At 52.9% G+C, this 19,101-nt stretch overlaps 5 protein-coding genes across 13 annotated transcripts in view; 3 read left to right on the forward strand and 2 right to left on the reverse strand.

Moving 5' to 3' along the window:
- The first annotated feature begins 210 nt into the window (after positions 1-210).
- Positions 211-2,131, forward strand: LOC1281452 (juvenile hormone esterase). Its single transcript, XM_321363.5, has 2 exons — positions 211-317; positions 397-2,131. The coding sequence occupies exons 1-2, from the start codon at positions 258-260 to the stop codon at positions 2,023-2,025; spliced, it is 1,689 nt and encodes a 562-aa protein (XP_321363.5). The 5' UTR covers positions 211-257; the 3' UTR covers positions 2,026-2,131.
- Positions 2,132-3,284: 1,153 nt separating this feature from the next.
- Positions 3,285-5,235, forward strand: LOC1281451 (carboxylic ester hydrolase). Its single transcript, XM_321362.3, has 2 exons — positions 3,285-4,907; positions 4,985-5,235. The coding sequence occupies exons 1-2, from the start codon at positions 3,373-3,375 to the stop codon at positions 5,169-5,171; spliced, it is 1,722 nt and encodes a 573-aa protein (XP_321362.3). The 5' UTR covers positions 3,285-3,372; the 3' UTR covers positions 5,172-5,235.
- LOC1281450 (sphingosine-1-phosphate lyase) lies at positions 5,236-7,349 on the reverse strand. The gene is made up of 3 exons (XM_061647921.1): positions 5,972-7,349; positions 5,725-5,871; positions 5,236-5,631 (listed from the first exon to the last, which is right to left on the reverse strand). Exons 1-3 carry the CDS (start codon positions 7,210-7,212, stop codon positions 5,394-5,396), a joined length of 1,626 nt encoding a protein of 541 aa, XP_061503905.1. The 5' UTR covers positions 7,213-7,349; the 3' UTR covers positions 5,236-5,393.
- A 614-nt stretch (positions 7,350-7,963) lies between these two features.
- LOC4577329 (uncharacterized) lies at positions 7,964-9,544 on the forward strand. The gene is made up of 2 exons (XM_001238468.3): positions 7,964-8,102; positions 8,181-9,544. The coding sequence occupies exons 1-2, from the start codon at positions 8,086-8,088 to the stop codon at positions 9,409-9,411; spliced, it is 1,248 nt and encodes a 415-aa protein (XP_001238469.2). The 5' UTR covers positions 7,964-8,085; the 3' UTR covers positions 9,412-9,544.
- Positions 9,545-9,637: 93 nt separating this feature from the next.
- The window catches only part of LOC1281447 (ankyrin-repeat and fibronectin type III domain-containing 1), a 108,138-nt gene continuing 98,674 nt past the window's right edge, over positions 9,638-19,101 (reverse strand). For all 9 annotated transcript variants that reach the window (XM_061647909.1, XM_061647913.1, XM_061647910.1 and 6 more), the window contains 7 exons: positions 17,601-17,825; positions 17,316-17,522; positions 16,286-16,496; positions 16,090-16,222; positions 15,226-15,432; positions 14,848-15,134; positions 9,638-14,754 (listed from right to left, as the gene is read on the reverse strand). In XM_061647909.1, the coding sequence (XP_061503893.1) occupies positions 12,579-14,754; positions 14,848-15,134; positions 15,226-15,432; positions 16,090-16,222; positions 16,286-16,496; positions 17,316-17,522; positions 17,601-17,825 (3,446 nt within the window). In that variant the 3' untranslated portion in view covers positions 9,638-12,578. The remainder of the gene's footprint in view (positions 14,755-14,847; positions 15,135-15,225; positions 15,433-16,089; positions 16,223-16,285; positions 16,497-17,315; positions 17,523-17,600; positions 17,826-19,101) is intronic.

Consider the following 19,101-nt stretch of genomic DNA (forward strand, 5'->3'; position numbering starts at 1 on the left):
AAGAGGAATTCAAACTCACCGACATGGGAGAGGGGATTGAGAACAACTTTATCAACCAATGGGGATGGTTACAAGCCCATCGTACGGGCCCCTTGTCGTGCCTAATCGACGTGTTACCGTGCGCCTCTGTGGAAGCTTAACAGTAAGATAAAGCTTATCTGACCCCGGGAGTGGATAGGATAAGCGTGCGATCAATCCTGTGCAGCGCCTATATATATACTGGGTCACTGCGAGAGCGCCAAGCGACAGCAGAAAGGATGTTGAAGTTTGTGGTTGTTTTATCGCTGGTGGCCCTTGCGGTGCACGCGCAGGATGCGGTAGGTTCGCCTTTAGTTCGCCGGTTTTGTAGTAGTCCTCTTCTTAGTGACATGATCTCTTTCTTTAAAACTTTCACAGTCGCGGCCCATTATTAACACGAGCGGCGGCCAGATCCAGGGCATAACGGCCAGCTGCGGGCTGTTCTGTAGCTACTTTGCCTTCAACGGCATCCCGTACGCGCAGCCGCCGGTTGGTGAGCTGCGTTTCCGCAACCCCCGGCCGCACGGCGGCTGGCAGGGCGTGAAGGATGGCAGCGAGCACCGCAGCACCTGCCCGTCCGGCGGCTTCCTGGGCGGCGTGTCCGGCAGCGAGGACTGTCTCTACCTGAACGTGTACACGCAGAACCTGATCGGGTCGCGGCCGGTCATGGTGTGGATCCACGGCGGCTCGTTCACCGGCGGGTCGGGCAACTCGTGGATCTACGGCCCGGACAACCTGATGCCGGAGGACGTGGTGGTCGTCACGATCAACTACCGGCTGGGCATACTCGGCTTCTTCAGCACGGACGATGTGCACGCGGCCGGCAACTGGGGCATGAAGGATTGCGTGATGGCGCTGCAGTGGGTGCGCCAGAACATTGCCGCGTTCGGCGGCGACCCGAACAACGTGACCATCTTCGGCGAGAGCGCGGGCGGCGTGGCCGTCCACTATCTGGTGCTGTCGAACAAGGCGAGCGGCCTGTTCCACAAGGCGATCGCCCAGTCCGGCACGGCGCTGGTGCCGTGGGGCTTCCAGTACCGGCCGCGTGAGCTCGCCTACCGGCTGGCCGACCGGTTCGGGTACTCGCACGACAGCGCGACGCTGGTGCAGAGCCTGCGCAACACCCCGATCGAGACGCTGATCGAGACGCAGGAGGGCTGGCTGGACATCGAGATACCGCGCGGCTTCAAGCCGTTCGACTTTGTGCCGAACGCGGAACCGGTCAACTCGCCGGAGGAAACGTTCCTCACCCAACTGCCGATCGACATCATCAACGCCGGCACGTTCAACCACGTGCCGTTCATTGCCGGGTACATGAGCATGGAGAGCCTGTTCATGGTGTACGAGCACACGATCGACAGCACGGTGTGGAACGCGTTCACGCGCAACCCGGACTACTTCGTGCCGCACTTCTGGAACATCCCGCACGGTACGGCTGCGTCGGCCGCCGTCAGCCAGGGCATCCGCAACGCGTACTGGCAGGACCGGCCGCTCGGCAACGACATCATGGTGGAGTGGCTGACCTTCCACACCGACCAGCAGTTCATCTACGCGATCGACAAGACGGTGCGGCTGCACGCACAGCGCTCCAGCGCCCCGACCTACTACTATCAGTTCAGCTTCGACGGCGATCTGAATCTGGTGAAGCGCGTGCTGATGCTGGGCAGCTGGCCGGGCGCAATGCATGCCGACGACATCCCGTACCTGTGGTCGGTGACGGATCTGACCATCTCGCCGATCCTGCCGACGAACCATGCGCGCACGGTGAGCAACCGGTTCGTGCGACTGTTCACCAACTTTGCCCGGTTTGGCAATCCGACGCCGAACGCGGTCGACACGCTGCTGCAGAGCCGCCAGTGGCAGCCGGTCACGGCCGCCACCGTACACTACATGGACATTGGGCACGATCTGGTGACGGGCGTGAACCCGAACGGCCAGCGGACGGCCGTGTGGCGCGATCTGGAGGCCCGCTACGCCAACGATCCGTTCCGCTTCCCGAGAAACTAAGCCCTTGGGGAGGGTCCGCGCATCTTCCTCCTCATAATCTGAATAATGTAATAAGCGTTAGAGAGGGTGTGTACTGTTATTAAAAAAGATATTTGTTTTCAATTTACGACAGCCTGTTCTATCTTTTGTTTTATGAGCGTCATTTGTGGTCAGAAGTCGTGTAGACGCATCTCGAAGATTATCGACAAAAGACCTTCCACCTGGAAACATCGACAGGGGTTGGTTCATACAATGTTTTATCTTGTTTTGGTCCCATCGGACGACCGTAAATCGCGTTTTTTTTTTTCGAGGATTATCAACATCGACTTGGGGGACTCGGGATTAATGGCCAGATGGGTGTACCGGCGAATCCAGAATGTAATTGTTTGGTACGCACGTTTTTGCGCATTCGATAAGACCCCGCCGTTAGAAGTCACCACATCGATAAAAGGAGCAATTAAGGAGACTATGGGGGGCCGTTTTGGGCGAATGGGGATAATCTTCGTCATTTTTAATGTAAAATCCCGAGGCGGATGACGTAGAATGACATTGTAGCTTGGCAGCAAAATCATTTGTTTTTGTTTGTTAACTTACAGCAGCAATTCAGCAAACATACTGAGCTCTCTAGCGGTGTCTTATCAAGAGTTAATAAAATCATCGCCGTCATGGAGATTTGGGCTAGTGATGGGTAAAGTTGGCAAAAATCCGGAATCGAATCCGATCGGACTCCAATAATGTAGGAACCGACTCCGGAAGGTAGGTCCGCCCAGCATTATACGGAGTCGTTCGGTATCGTCCGGAATCGCCCGGAGTCATCAGGATTCGTTCTGAGTCGGAGTCATCCGGAGACATTCGAAGTCGTCCGGAGTCGGAGTCATCGGGAGTCGTTCGGAGTCGCCTGAAGTTGTCCGGAGTACACGGAGTACACAAACACAACGAAATGAAATGACTGATCGCAAGCACATTGAACCGGATGGCTCCTGTTGACTCCGAACGACTCCGATTCCGGTCGACACCGATCGACTCTGGACGACTCCGAATGACTCCGACACCTATGGAATCCAGACGACTCTGACTCAAAACGACTCCGGACGACTCTGATCGACTCTGGACGACTCCGAATGACTCCAACTCTGGTGGAATCCGAACGATTCCAACTCCGAACGACTCCGGATGATTCCGACTCCGAGTCGGAATCGGACTAACAATAGCCGTAGTTGGAATCGGAGTCGCGGGTGCGATCCAAAGAGCACAACACTAATGTGGGATAAATCGACAAGCCAATCTTATCACAGTGGCAACACACAAGCTCCAATTCCAAAAGTCCCCCAAAAACATAGCGACCTTAGTAGTAGATATTTTCCCGAAATGTCTACACAGAACGAACCTCGTGCCCTTGGCATTGTCCTAGCGTTCCTCAGCGTTCTGACGCTCACCCTTCTTCCACCCGTCAGTTCCCAGAGTGACCCCACGCGGCCCATCATCGACAGTCCGACCGGGCAGGTGCAGGGTACAACGGAGTCCTGCGGTCTGTTCTGCACCTACTATTCCTTCAAGGGCATTCCGTACGCAGAGCCACCGGTCGGCTCGCTGCGCTTCCGCAATCCGGTCCCACGAGCAAGGTGGACCGGCGTCCGGGACGGTAGCAACCATGGGTCCGAGTGTCTGCAGGTGTCCGTCGTTCCCGGGCAGGTGCGGGGCGGTGAGGACTGTCTCTACCTCAACATCTACACCCAGCAGCTCGTGGGCCTGCGTCCGGTGATGGTGTGGATTCACGGCGGTGGTTACAGCATCAACTCGGGCAACAGTGTTGACTTTGGGCCGGAAAAGCTGGTCCAAGACAATGTGCTGCTGGTGACGCTCAACTATCGGCTCGGTGCGTTGGGCTTCCTGAGTACGGGCGATCGGTACGCGGCCGGCAACTGGGGACTGAAGGATTGTCTGCAGGCCCTCCGCTGGGTACGGTCCAACATTGCCGCCTTTGGTGGTGACCCGAACAGCGTAACGATCTTTGGAAATTCGGCCGGCGCTGCCCTGGTGCATCTGCTCGTACTGACCGACGCTGGTGCCGGGTTGTTCCACCGGGCGATTGCACAGAGCAGTACCGCGCTCGTACCGTACGCCTTCCAGACAAGGCCACGCTTCTATGCCGATCGTATTGCGTCGGCGCTCGGGTTCGGCACGGACAGCAGCACGTACGTCGAGCGGCTGCGAACCGTTCCCGCGGAACAGTTCGTTCCCTTCCAGGAGGCTACAGTTACCATCCCGGTGCCACGTTTTCTTCGTCCGCTTGACTTTGGACCCGTCGTTGAGCCGGGTGACGCACCGGACGAGGTCATCGTACGACAGCGCCCGATCGAGCTGATCCGAACCCGGGCCCATCGCGTTCCGTTCCTCGTGGGGTACACCGATCTGGAGGGTGCCTTCTTCACTGCGCTGGACAATGCAATCGATCCCACGGTGAAAGGACAGTTCAATGCGAATCCTCATCTGTTCGTGCCGTTCTTCTGGAATGTTGGCGCTGGTACTGCCGCCTCGAGTCAGATCAGCGGCGCGTTTCGCGAGCACTACTGGCAGAGCCGACCGTTGGACGCCAGCCTGGACTACGAGTGGACGGTGTACCAGTCCGACCACATGTTTGCGTTTGCCATCGATCAGACGGTCAGGCTGCACGCGCAAACGACGCCCGCTCCGCTGTACTACTACCAGTTCGCGTACGACGGGGATTTGAATCTGTACAAGAAGCTGTTCGGCGTGCAGCACCCGGGTGCGATACATACGGACGAGCTGCCGTACCTGTTCCACATACCGGCGGCAATGCTGGTGCCGGTGTCGCCCGACAGCCACGCGAATACCGTGAGCAGCCGTGTCGTTCGGATGTGGACCAACTTTGCCAAAACGGGGTACACACAGCAGCAGGGCTTCGAAGCCGCAGACTTGTTCGATCATTATTAACCATCTCGTTTTTGTTCGTCCACAGCAATCCTACCCCTGGGCAGGACGCCTTGCTACAGAACGTGCAGTGGCCAACGGTCGGAGCGACGGGCACTGGGTACCTGTCGATTGGGCACGATTTGCTACCGGTCCAGCAAACGCCCAACCCAACTCGTATGAACCTGTGGTACAATCTGCAGCAAACCTACGCAAATGCACCCTTTGAAATATGATGTAATTGATTGTGGAGGTGTGGACTTACAGGCGCATTCGGGTGAATAAACTAATTAGCGAGCATTTCGATCGTTTCGTACAATGTTCTTTATACTTTGCGTAACGGGGCACGACTTCGAGTCGGCTTTGAAATCTCTCACAATCTCTCTCAGCAGCCCTGTGATGTTTGTATTTGGCTCCTCTGCCTTACGTTAAACGTACTTTCCTCATCGGAATGTCATCTACTTGGCAGCCTTCTGGTCGACGGGCGTATAGTACATGGAATCGATAAAGCACTTGGTGAAATCTCCAATCAGTTCGCGATCCGGCACCGACTGCGCGACACCGTAGATGGCCATCTTGCCCTCGACCGGTTTGGTGGGATTCTTCATAATCAGGGCCACCTTCGAGCGGACGTCCTGGATGAACTTGTCCGCCACGCCGGCCTCGGTGTGCATGTACGTCACACAGATATGAATGCTGATTGGTGTGTGTGTGTGTGTGTGTGTGTGAGAGAGAGAATTAGAATGTTACGGTGCAATGCTGCGAACACAAGCACATAAACACACTTACCCTGAGGGAAACTGGAGCGAGTTCAAATTCCACCCCAGATTGCTCAGCTCGCCACCGAGCAGGAATATATCAAAGTCGCGCGATCCAATCCCGATGACGCTTGTGGCCGGCGTGCCAAAAATGAAGATGTTTTTTATGGCACGTAGTCTGAAAGCAGGGGGTTAATTATATGGATTAGCTTTATCCGTTTTTTTGCACTCGTTTACTTTCGCTGTGACTCATTGATTTATCGCCCGCCCTCACTTACTCTTGCTCGATGTAACGCGTGGTATCGATGATATGCTTCGTCGCCTCCACGTAACCATCGAGTCCGAAGTTCATCATCGTGGCCCAGGTGGCGGCGATGATGCCGCCCGCCCGCGACCCATTCACCGTCGGCGAACCGTACACACCGCCGGGCCACTCGGTCGTGACCGTGTACTGGTAGTGCCGGTACACCTTCTCCGAGTACAGTATCACGGACGAGCCCTTCGGCGTGAAGCCGTACTTGTGCGTGTCGGCCGAAATGCTCGTCACGCCGGGAATGCTGAAGTCGAACGGTCGCACCGGATAGCCGGCCCGCTTCATGAACACGATCAAAAACCCACCAAGGCACGCATCTACATGCACCGGGATGTTGTACTTGCGGCCGAGCGCTGCAATCGCCTCAATGTCGTCCATCGTACCGTACGGGAAGTTGGGGGCCGATCCGACCAGCATCACCGTATTGCGATTGATCGCACGCTCCATGGCGGCAATGTCCACCTCGGTCGTGTCGCCGTTTACCGGCACCACCTTCGTGTAGATGCCCAGATACTTGGCCGCCTTGTCGAAGCCGGTGTGGGCCGTCACGGGCAGTACCATGTTCGGCTTCGTGATGCCGCGCTGATCGTTCGCATAGTCCCGGTACGCTTTGCACGCCATCATGATCGATTCGGTGCCGCCGGTCGTCATCGTACCGCAGGCCGCTGGCCCACCGTGAAACAGTGTCGCCGTCATGCGGACCACCTCCGCCTCCATTTTGCACACGCCCGGGAACACATCCGGATGGAGCGGATTGGTGTAGGACGCCTTACCGTACACCTCCGTCACGAGCTTGATCAGCTCGGGATTGTAGTAGTACACGGCGCCGGAGATAAAACCCTCCTTCCAGCGATAGTGGCCGAGATCGAGATACTCGTCCACCTTCTTCAGTATTTCCGCCTGGCCCATGCTGTCGTGCGGCAGCTCGGTGTAGTAGTTGCCCGTCTGGCTGATGTCCTTGATGAAGCCGGCGTTAATTTTCTCAATCTCCGCATCGACCCGCCTCCGGACGGCCGGTATGAGGCGGGCCAGCTTGAACACCTTCTTCTTCGCCCGTCGGTACAGGCTCTCCTCCTGGAACAGCACCTGACACAGCCAGATGCTGCCCAGCACCGTGGTCGTCGTGATGGCCACAATCTGCCACGGCTGGCGACCGGTGAACACCCGATCGATCGACCCGGTCACTAGTCGCAGGTGAGGTTCCATATCTTAGCAGCGAACGGCAAGCTGATGCTGATTACGACTGGCGCTGGCAGTGCGCGAACTTGTCCCGCTGTGTGAGGCGGGAACCAGTGCAATCTCCGATAATGACACCGCCACTACTGATAAGAGCGATGCATGAGGCGATGATAATGGAAAGATTAACGCGTTCGCTCTGCTCGTGGAACGGGCGTAAGAACTAAGCCGAAGCCTCTCGTCTGCCTGGACCTGGGGCAAAGTCTCCAGCGAGTACAGTGTCGTGAGGAGTGTTTAAATTCTTGCTGCAAAACAAAGGAAAGGTGCGGCCTACTGTCAGCAAATGATTGCTTTTGTGATTGGGGTTCTGAAATGGGTGAACTTTTACTTACACGCGTTAATCGAAACTGTTTAATTGAATAATAATCTCATTATTTAACTAATTTCACAACAAAAAAAGCTAAAATTTCGTCAATAATGGATGTGCAACAGCTTTCCCTTCGCCGTTCTCGGAGGAAAATCGGAGGAATACTGCGCTGAGACAGCACACGTACAGGAAACGTCACTTTAAAAACGTAAACATGCACAGTGCGTGCCATATCATTAGCACATTTGTGACTACAATTTGCATTTTAGATTTTAAAAAATATAATGAGTTTAAATTAAAATGATTTGGTGAGTTAAACAAAACATGAAGTTAATTTTTTTAGTATAATACATTTATCTCGCTCAAAGTGTGACCGAAACTCCTTCTTTCTGACGTTGACGTTTAGCCAGCACTGTAGCATTTTGACAGCGAGCTTGTAAACAACAAACAATAACAAGCCACGGCTACTTTCAGCGGCGTTTCGATTCGGCATCAAAAAACGAATCACGGAATTGGTAAAACAAACGAATGGTGAAATGGCTACCATAACGCTGTAAGTGCAAAACGCTTTTTCCATCACCCTACATTAGCATACCAACATAAAGAGTAATCCTATTCCTTCACCCACCAGCCCCAGCGCGGACTGTACGAAGTTTTGCCGCTTCTGTCTGTCAGAGATTAATCTGCTAAACGTGATCGGTCCCAGCGCGGCCGAACAAGAATCTCACGCGGAGTTGTTCCGGCTAGTGAAAACCTATCTGAAGCTGGAGCTGGTTCCCGCCAAGGACTTCCCGAGCGCGGTGTGCGAGATGTGTATCGCGCTGCTGCACGATTTCGACACGCTGTACCAGAACGTGCACGACCACCGGTACGCGCTGCGGTTGCTTCTGGAGACGCAGAAAAGCGAGGACGTAGAGTCGTCGATTCCGGTGAGCACGATCGAACCGAACCTGGTGGAGGTGTACGAACCGCCGCCGGTGGTGCTGATCGACACCGGGAACAACGTGGTGGAGGTGAACACGGACGATCAGATCGTGCTGGAGGATGGCAGTGTGGAGGGCGAATCTAACGAACAGGAGGAGGCACAGATCGATGTGTACCATGTCGATGGTCAGCTGCAGCACATCGTCATGGAGGGTGGCACGTACATCGATTTACAGCCTTACCGGCCACCGAAACCAGCACCTGTACCAATCGTAACACCAGTACCACGATCACTACGTACTAATAATGTACTGAACACTTCCATCCCGAACCACGGTTCGCAGATGCAGAGTAGAAAGCGAACCAACGCAGCGAATGCAACTGCTGGGGCGGCTCATTATTCTAAAAAATCCACGACAGTCTCCTATCAACCGGTTCCGACGGGCACGCCAACCCGGATGCTGAACGGAGAACCGGCCAGCCAGCGCCCATCGTCGTCCCAGATGCAACGACCGAAAGTGCAGCAGCTCGACACGGCCGCTGCTCCGACGAACCATCATCTGTACCGTTGTCCCGCCTGCGGCAATCTGTTTGTCGAGCTAACCAACTTTTACAACCACAGCTGCACGAAGGCACCCGCGCAGGATGGTGTCGCCGTTGCCAGCAGCAACAACCAAAGCCAACCGGCCCGGACGGGGGGCTCGGCCGTCACCATCACGAGCGAGGGCCAGCGGTTTCAGTGCAACCTGTGCGACATGTCCTACCGCACGAAGCTCCAGTACCAGAAGCACGAGTACGAGGTGCACAGAATAAGCAATGAAAACTTTGGCATCAAGTGTACGATTTGCCACAAGCTGTTCTCCCAGCGGCAGGACTATCAGCTGCACATGCGAGCAATACACCCGAAGCCGGGCGTGAGCTTCGTGAAGATTCTGTAATCGAACGCTGTAGTATTAATTACCCCCCTAAGGGTATGTGTGTGTGTGTGTGTAAAGTCAGCGGGGACATGGCAACAGCGGTGTTCCGATTTTCATGAATTGACGAATAAACTTAACTTCTAAAACCGAAAAACTGTCCAAAGACTTACCGTAAGCTTCTTGCTGGGTTGTTTGTCATCATGTTTTTGTCGCACACACACAAAAAACCGGTCCAACAACGCCTCACTATGATCAACATGGATAGAATCTTCTGGTGCATTTTACTCTCCTAGTTTTCTTCCCTCGGTGGGACACATACGACACGGTTTTACCTTCAAATAGCTCTGAATTTTCGTTACAAATCTAGACACGGACCCTAACGAACCAACCCAGATCTGCCTGGCCAACATGCAACGTCACCCCCGTTAAAGCTGATACTACTGTGATGCACTCCAGAGCCTACCCCTCTTACCACGATGGATGGTTTTTGGGGGACGGGAAGGGAAGCTATGTTCACGGGCATACACCACGCTTTTGCTCACCATGGTTACCATTCGGTGTCACCATTTTCATGCCTCTTTTTTTATCAACGCAATTTTCAATTGCCTAGTATGTGTCTGCTTGTTGCTCTGTGTCTTCGCTCCCTGCCAACACTAAATAACACCACATATGATTAGTTAATGATTTTTCGTTAATCCTTCCTTCTGTTTTTCAGATGCTGATTACGTCTCCCTAATATACAAACACACACACACACACGCGTGTCTCATTCGGTTTTGGATATTTTGGGTTTTCTTTTTCGGGCTCCTAATTAAGCGTGTGTTTTTGGTGTGTTTGCTCCCCCGCTATCAGCAAAATGGATTGATGTACTTGCTTTCTAAAATCCTACTACCCTGCTGCTGCTAGTCTCATTAATCGATTGTTGCATTGTTTTTCCAGTCTTACAGGATTTTCCAAGGGTTCTCTTAGTTGTGGGGCACTTTCTTGACTTTTTCCTATGGGAAGTGAACTTCATATAGGTTCCTTTGGCATTCTTATTGGATTTGACCCACAAGGGTGCTGTAGAGCCCAATTCCCATTACATTTTGTTCATTTCGCGTAAGAAAGAGTCAATAAAGTGTCCCACAGCTATGAGAACTATATAACTCCTGGAAAACCCTGTAACACTCTCACACGCATGCAAACATATATATGGAGAAATTGTATCCAAAGCACCACGTGCGCCCAGGATATCACCATCATCACTCTAGTATGCCCGATCGAACAAGCGGATAGAATTCCTAACATCAGCTCGGTTGGTTTGGTTTCGTTTTTTATCTTATTGGAGAAGAAGTGGCCAACGCAAAAAAAAACAAACAAAATAACACACACACACACTCGTGTGCCCGAAACTTTCAACAACCAACATTAATATCAAATTTGTCGTATATATGATGTCCGTACGTGTGTTGCACTAGTGCGTAATTGGTGTATGTTTTCTTTTGAAATCGGATACTCTTGAGCGTATTGTCCCCATGCTTCCCCATCCTTCTCACATACGCATCCCTGTTTAACAATCCTGGGTGCACTTCATGAATGAAAATTCTTCTAAATATCACTAAAAAAATCGATCAATTCTATTGGTTTACCTACGCAAGCGGACCGCCGGGAGGAGGGCCTGGAGGCGATTGCCAAAAAACGGGTCTCCAAAGCTGTCTTACTATTGCTGGTCGATGCTGTTGCGATTCTGGCAAAGATCGTTGTCTCAATTGGTCTATCTAGTAGAGTGTGGAACACCGGCGTCCGGCCACAAAAATAGGTACATATAGGCGGGCCGGGGTTTTGCTTTCCGTTGCCCATCGGTATGATATTACTTTGTTCCTGTAGCTTTCGCTGCTGGAGGTGGTGGTGGTGGTGGTGGTGGTGGTAAAAAGTACACTAAGCTCGATCCTATTGGTATTTGTGGGTGTGTGTGAGTGAAGGGGCTATGAGATAGTAGTAAATGAATGTTATGTCTCTTACTTTACTTGTTGGTAGATGATAAAAATCCCTTAATTGTAATGGTCTATTGCGTGAAATGTTGATTCAGAATTGTGAGATCGGTATACTAATAATAATTATTTAAATATTAAAAAAAAAACTCCACAATCCTTGCTCCTCCTGTTCGTACCGCAATTCCACACTCCAACAGTTTTGAATGGAAATAGGATGTTTTGCCTTGTTCTCCCTATTTTCATCTATATATATATAGCTCTACATTACTCCCACAATTCACTGGCATTAGTTTACGCAATGTGTACAAACATTCTCACACACTCACTTGTATTACCCGCTAATTACTCTCCTTTCTAATATTTTACTCCTAATTACTATTCGCCCCCCTCATACACCAATACACCCCCTCATACCTCTGGCGCACTAGCTGCGCACGGCTTTTCCCTAACCCTTCCTTCACGCAACCACCACTACTACTACTACTACTCTCCCGTATAAAAAGGATAAAATAAAAACATCTATCATCTTTTCCATTGAGAGTAATTGATTTTTTAGGTTTTAGTTTTCCATCTATTTCATCGGGAAAACCATTCCAACATTGCGGCGTCAGGCGCGTCCTAGAGCGTTGGAGGCGCATTTAAAACACGTTTGCGTTTGCGCGTAGCTCGCGTTTCCGCACCGCCCGAGGGAAGGGGAACTGCCGTTATCGGTTTGTTTGTTTGTTTTTTTTTTTTTGGTATGTGGTTTGCTAATTAACACCTTTGCCTCTGATTCTGTTTGTATTAGCTGATGAAACGGTACTACACTACGTTTTTAATATTTTGATTTTTTCCCCAATTTCTAAAACACGTGTTCTCTTCCCCCTTTTCTGCTAGTCAAGTTGGTAAAAATAGTCCCAAAGGGGCGTCGTGCCCTTCTTGCAATACATTTCCATTGCCTGCCTTCCACCTCTATCCCCTCCCTCCCGTTTCCTATCGCTACATTAATTAGGGTTTTACAAAATGTACATAACTGTGCAAACAATTTTACAAACAAGTCCGACACACATACGCGGTCGCTTCCTAAAGCTACTGACCGCGAGGGGGAAGGGGAGGGGAAGGTAATTGTGTAACAAAATTTCAAAACAACAACTATACGAATTGTAAATTCGGAAAACTTAGTCAATCGCACTATCACACACTTCAGAGCAATGGCGCCGTTTGCCCTTCCACCCTTTAAATGTCCGCCGTATCCCGGTTGGAATGCTCGATAGCGGCCAGCAGATCGTGCTTCTGCCGCACGTACAGCCGGCCCTTGCGCCACGGGTTTTGTAGCTGCAGCGGGCGAAAATCGTCCCGCAGGCAACGCTCCCGGGCACCAATCACGGCTACCAGACAGAAGTTGTCCAACCGCTCCGAGCTGTAGATCGGTCCTTCGCGGCCCTTCAGCACCACCGCCATGTTGAGCTGCTTCACCACGAGATCGATCACTTCGCGGGCGCTCGTTTTGGGCGTTACGCGCAGCTTTAGCGACGTCCCGCTCGGTAGGCCGGTTTCGTACGCCGCATACACCTGCAGGATGCTGGTAGCGTTTGTGACGGCAGCTCCACCGGTTGGCGCTGCCGCTGCTCCGTCCGTCCCGGGTGGTGCTTCCGATACGCCTGATTCGGGCTCGAGATCGGTGGTGGTAGCGGGTGGTACCGATGGTTCGACGGTGATTGCAACGGATCCGGCGGGAGTGAGTGTTTCCGGTGGTTGCACCGGGGGAAGCTGGGCTGTCGCCTCGCGGGGAGCTTGTTCGGTACCGCTGTCCGGTTGCTGCTGGTAGGAGGATTTGGCTTCGTTCTGCAGCGCTGCTAGCGTGGGCTTAAGGTACGTGGTCGTGAGGATGGGTTTCGTCTCTTCGAATATTTCCATCTCCTGCTGCTGCTCCCGTTCGATGAAGTTGATCGCTTTCAGTGCTTGATCGCGCGATTTCTTCGTGAGCAGTTTGAACGGCACGGCCCCGCCCGTCGTTAGCGAAGGCTGCTGTCCCGTCCCGGCTGCTGCACTGGTCGCCGCCGTCTGCTGCACGGGTGGCTGCTGTTTGGAGTTTTCAATATCTTCTACCGCGACCGGTGGAACTTTCGCGACGAGAACGCCGGCCGGACTGCTGGGGGCGGCGTTGGCGGGTCCCATCGGCACTAGAAACGGCGAGCGAACGTTCAACAGTGGGCTGGAGGTGGCCGAGTAGCTGGAGTAGATGGTAGGAGGCCGTTTCTTACCAGCTCCTCCACCTGCTCCTCCTCCTCCTCCGGCACCGGCTCCTCCCATCGCACCACCCGGACCGATCGCTTTACCTCCCTCGCCACCATGATGATGGTGGTGGCCGTGGTGCAGATGATGGTGCAGATGGGAGCTGTTGAGCGTATCTTCCGACCGTGACGGGGGTAACCGGGGCATCACGACAAACTCCTTCTCCGGCTCGACGCCCGTCACCGAGTAGTAGCTGCTGTGCGTAGCGACCGAGTTCGAGTCGGCACTGTTTTTGCGCGAGCCCGCCTGGCTAACGTTCAGAAACCGGGCGCTGTTGTACTTCAGCAGTTGCTCGGACTTGGAGTGCTCCGCGTCCAGCAGTCCGTTGTGGCCGAGCGTGTTCTCGACGGCCGGGCCCGGCCACGACCCCCTGCCCGGGCTGCTTTTGTGGAAGCTGTTCGGCGCGGTGCCGGGCGGATGGAGCAGTTGCGTTTCGCTGCCACCCTTCTTCTTCTGATCGTCGCTGGCCTGCTGCTGGTGCTGGTGCTTCGGCAGCTTGCCAAAGTACGCCGCCTTGTAGTCCAGTATTTGCTTCATGTTCAGCTCGGGCATGTTGGCCCGGTCGCGCGCATACCCGATCACATCCATCAGCCAGCGCACACCCTTCCAGATGGTGTTCAGCCCGCCGGACAGCTCCTGCAGCTTCGCCAGCCGGTCCTTTGCCTTCTGCAGCTCCGAGCTGCTGAACGCCTCCCGGTGCAGATGGTTCGCCAGCATCGTGTCCAGCTCGAGGATGCAGGACAGCCGCGAGTACTTCTGTATGATGCTGCCCTGGTACGTCTTCAGATGGATCATCTCGAACGCCTGGATCGGCATCGAGAAGAGGTCGCCGCGCTGCAGCAAGCTTTCCTTCTGCCCCGGCACGGCGCAGCTACTTTCCGCCGGCGGGCAAATGATCAGGAAGCTAACGTCCGCGTTCAGCTCGATCACCTCGACGTCGTACAGCCGATGGGCGACCGCCACATCGACCGGGATGTCCATGTACTGGAACAGATTGTGGACGGCTTTCGTGAGCATCTCGAGAAAGTGGAGCTGCACCTCGCTTGGGCCCTGATGCTTCGGCCGGAACTCCAGTATGGTGGAGGGTTTGTGCTGCTTGATCAGTTCCCATTCCTCGCTAGAAATTGGGCAAACAAGAGGGGGAGAGCACGGGTTATTCCGGGAGGTTACACAGTGGACCAGCGCGTCCGATAGAAAAGGGAACACTTACGCCGACACGTGCGGATTGTCGCGTATTTTACAGTGCGGAAGAACGTTCGGTGCCTTCACCGGGACCACCACCTGGATGACGTCCACCGAGCTTTGCATCTTGAGGTAGCCGACGTACAGGCCCCTCGACAGCCTGATGTTCGACACCTGGTGGTAGTTGATCTGTTCCTGGATGGAGTTCATTAGAATTTCGTTGATGCTGCTCTCCTCCGTCGAGAGGGCGAGCTTTTTGTGGATTTTGTTCAGCGGTATCCATCGGGAGTTGAGCACCGATACCGCTTTAGGGCTCTGTGGAAAGTGGAGAGGCGAGAAAAAGACGTAACATTAACGGTTTGCGTTGAGTGAAAGATCCATTTCCTAGTGGATGATCGCCGCTCACCTTAATACAGTTTACACAGGACAGTACCACCGTGCCGTGGACGTCTCGTAGCGGGCGATAGAAGAGTTGCCCCAGATCGGTAATGGAGAGTGCCGATTGCATCTGACAGGCGGCCGACAGCAGCTTCGTGCGGAAGTGGATCGCCGACGACGCGTTCCGTTCCATGTCCATTCGCAGCAGCTTCACGTCGTCCCACGTGCAGGCAACCTAAACAAAACGGTAAGCAAAAGGATTTTTGTACATCATGGACTCACGCAAAGTCTTAATTCGCACAACAAAAAGCCGGATTTAGACCGAATTGCTCATCCTGATTGATTCATTTGCACCGCAAACTGCATCGCGTGACCGTTGCTGTGTTGTGTGCTTTTGTATATAGTTGTCAATAACAATTTTTCTCTGTCATGAGGCTTTCCACCACAATACTGCCCGCCCAATCGTCGTAAACAAACAGAATTATTGGATGGGCTAAACATGTTATGTGAAAAAATCCATTCCACACCACCCCGAGGGCGCGACTGGGGAAATGAAAGGTCCCAGAAGCATAGCACACAAAAAAAAAAACAAAACGAAAATAAAAATCCTTCCCAGTGTTTGGCACGCCAAGCAGACCGGCCACTAGCAGTGCCACTGGCAAGGGATGAATAAATAAAATCACACTCAACACTTTACGCATAGGGAACATTTTGGGCGGAAAAAGAGAAAGGAAGGCCCATCTGCAAATGTCAGCCGCTCGGGGACTGTGTTTGAAAACAGTCCGTCAGGCCCGTCGCTTGGATGGGGTTCGTAATTTTTACTGATTTAGCTTCCCGTGCCATCCGGCTGTGGCGTCAAGCCAGTGCGTCCCCTCCCCGGACGGGTTCTCACCTTCATCAGCCAGTAGAAATCGGTGTGCAGATTGCTGGTGAAGGTTTCATCAATCTCAATTACCGGCACGAAGTCTTCGTTGGTGAGCAATAGCTTATCCTCGTGGTACAGGACGCAAGCCAAATAGATGCCCCTGGAAACGGTGAAAGAGAGGTGTAAGTATATAGCTAAGCGAAGGAAGGGACCGGAAACTTACCGTTTGAGATTCTTCTGAAACTTGGACGCTGCCGAAAACAGCTGCTTGATGGTGGTTTTCTTCTTGGTCGCGCGCTTCTGCTGCTGCCCACCGTCCAGCGCAATCTCGGACGCATCCTCGGGCCGGGCCAACCGGACCGCGTTGAACAGCTCGTCCAGATTGCGCTGCTTGCCCGCGAATCGATTGTCTCGGCTCTCGACGTCACGCCAGCCTGGCAAAATGGAGCGAAGAGAGGAACGCCCGAAGGTGTAAGAATTATGGTCACAAGGGTACGGTCTGCAAAAGGGCAATTTGCAGTGTATCAGCCCAACATTCCTCCCCCCCCCCCCCACAGGGTTCTTCCTTTACCGCAGCACCGGCAACAACGCTGTCTCTCTCTCTCTCTCTCTGTCTCTTTCGATATGCTTTCACATATGCCTCATGGGAATGCCACGTGTGGGGCAGCCACCGAACACTTTTAGCACATGCGTTCGAAAACACTTGCGTACAACACAGCCAGGCACGACAAACATCGTCCCAATAATGATGACCACGAGGTCGTCCCCCATACACTTCCAAGCGTTGCCAGGCAATGGCAGAAGATCGGGAAACAGTGGTCCAAGGAACCACAGAAACGCTCGTACACCATTCATTTGCCCCGCGGGAAAATGGTGACCATGCGCTGCCGGTCATGCGTCCGGCGGCCAGTGCACCCACAGGAGCGATATGTGCTAACGAAAAAGGATGTGAACGCATTAACGTGCCCCTGTGTGTGTGCGTGTGTGTGTGTGTTTTTTTGTCCGGTGGCAACTAAGCACAAGTTATACGACGGAGTTCGCTCTAACAGAGCCTAGAGTGCTTCGCAATTGGCACTGCTCGTGTATCTTACCCACTCTTGGCTATTTAACGTCTTTTTTTTGGTTGGTAAAACGTTTTGTCAGTTTTGTTTTGCCCAACAGTACGAGAGCGCCTACAAAAAGCTTTCGCGTTTAAATCATTCGCTCTAAACGCTCAGTTTTCCCAGTTTGCGGGTTTCGCGTTGCCTACTTACTCGACGGTACGACACAGTTCGGGACGGATAGTTTGTACGGTCCCCAGCCCTTGACGTTGCCGGCACAGGCGCGGAAGAAGTAGCGCCGGCCCTGGATCAGCTCGTTCAGATTGCAGACCGCACCCATGCACCCGTGGAAGCTGCACCATTCGCTGATTTCGCGCTCGCCCACCACGTTGCTAAAGTCCGACCGGGATGACCATTGCACTGTGGGAACGAGAGTGTAAGGGAACAGGTGTAAGTGTTTTATGTGGTCCTGCGCTTATCGGTGTATACAATGCGCACCTTTGAATTTGGTAGTTATGGCACCTTCGAGCGGTTCGTACAACCGCAAGCTGACCGCACTGCACCCGGTCACGTCGATGTCGATCCGGTTCGGCACATCGGGCGGTTTCGTTTGCTCCCAGCCGAGTATCATCCGCCGCAGACCCTTGACGCGGCGCTCCCACAGTCCCACCTGCTTGTCGATTTCGCTTCCGGTGCAGCTCGTCACCGAGGGGCCGCTGCTACCTGTAGAGGGGAGAGAGGAGCATGATGATGGTTAGCATATTGACTTTTTGAGATAACCTTTTTTTTGCAAAGCATTTCACCGTGACCTTTTCAACATTGCAATAAAGAGAATTTGTAACAAAACACCGCCTAGATGTTCCCATCAAAGGAATGAATTCGAAATATGACTAACAAAAGTGCATTATCGAGTGCGAAGGAGGAAAACGTTTTGCGCAAAGTAGAGCTACTGTTTGAGATGTGGATAAAAGATTGCCACGTCGTATCGGATGGATGGTGTACAGCTGCCGACAATGCCGCTTTTGTGAACTGCTTCGCACGGTATGAAGTCCACCCCGCCCCTCCTGCTTATCCCTTGACGATTTGCCAAGAAGATTCCACAATTTCCACCGACGCAGAGCGAATTTTCTAATCGCAGCAGCCGGTGTTTTTTTTATGCAGCCCGATTTCGAAATCTGACCCTACTGCTACACCCCGCTGCCGACCCAGAGGAAAAACAGCATTGAATTACACCATCTGCATCTAGAAAAACGAAGATTGTGTGAGTGTGTGTATGTTGTGTGTGTGCGCGCTCGCTAGGGAAATAGATTTCCCACTCACTTCACTGGTGTAATGTGATTATTGCCACGCTTTAAAACGGAACAAGAGAAATCCGTGCGGGAGGTTTCTGTGTGGTTAGGTAGGATGGGCCAAGGCTTCGGCATAGACACTTCGAACACGAGAGCCAGCACACCCGAGAGGGCGAGGATTGATATGCTTGATGCATATTTTATGCAATAAAATCCCCCCGCGCGAGCAGCAGCTTTCGTTGTGTAAACCATTCCGATTGGAAATGCCGCGCTGAGAGAGGGGGTTGTACAGGGAAGGAGTGGGAGAAGGGGGAATAAAATCACGACCTATCTTAATGGGACAGCGCTACACAGAGGTGGGTTTTTATTGATTTTTTATGGCTAGTTCGAATCGTCTGGATTGCTTTTGAGGCGGTGCCTTTATTGCACAGTTGAACGAGTGATGTTGTATAAGATCTGTGTGTGTACCACTTCCTTTCCTCATTTTAAGAAGGTTTAATAGTTTATACTTAACGCAAATGCATAAAACTAATTGGTTCGTTGTTTTGTATCGGTTCCAGCCTTTTTTTATGTGAACATTCCTAGAACGCATTCCTGGAAACAGTCTGGTTGCGCTAGGACCTTAAGCTCCACACACAGCCCCACACGTGTACGCACGATCACGGCGAGAGTGACAAGCAAGCAGTTCATTAAATTAGTACTACGCTCAT

Source organism: Anopheles gambiae, chromosome 2 (assembly GCF_943734735.2).
Source record: "Anopheles gambiae chromosome 2, idAnoGambNW_F1_1, whole genome shotgun sequence".
Lineage (NCBI taxonomy): Eukaryota > Metazoa > Arthropoda > Insecta > Diptera > Culicidae > Anopheles > Anopheles gambiae.

Excerpts from the sequence above, each read along its gene's own strand:
- LOC1281452 (XM_321363.5), top strand. The coding sequence starts at position 258 with ATGTTGAAGTTTGTGGTTGTTTTATCGCTGGTGGCCCTTGCGGTGCAC. Across the intron at positions 318-396 it reads CGGTGCACGCGCAGGATGCG|TCGCGGCCCATTATTAACAC; the intron begins GTAGGTTCGCCT and ends AAACTTTCACAG.
- LOC1281451 (XM_321362.3), top strand. The coding sequence starts at position 3,373 with ATGTCTACACAGAACGAACCTCGTGCCCTTGGCATTGTCCTAGCGTTC. Across the intron at positions 4,908-4,984 it reads ACCAACTTTGCCAAAACGGG|CAATCCTACCCCTGGGCAGG; the intron begins GTACACACAGCA and ends GTTCGTCCACAG.
- LOC1281450 (XM_061647921.1), bottom strand. The coding sequence starts at position 7,212 with ATGGAACCTCACCTGCGACTAGTGACCGGGTCGATCGATCGGGTGTTC. Across the intron at positions 5,872-5,971 it reads ACGCGTTACATCGAGCAAGA|ACTACGTGCCATAAAAAACA; the intron begins GTAAGTGAGGGC and ends CCCTGCTTTCAG. Across the intron at positions 5,632-5,724 it reads TCGCTCCAGTTTCCCTCAGG|CATTCATATCTGTGTGACGT; the intron begins GTAAGTGTGTTT and ends CACACCAATCAG.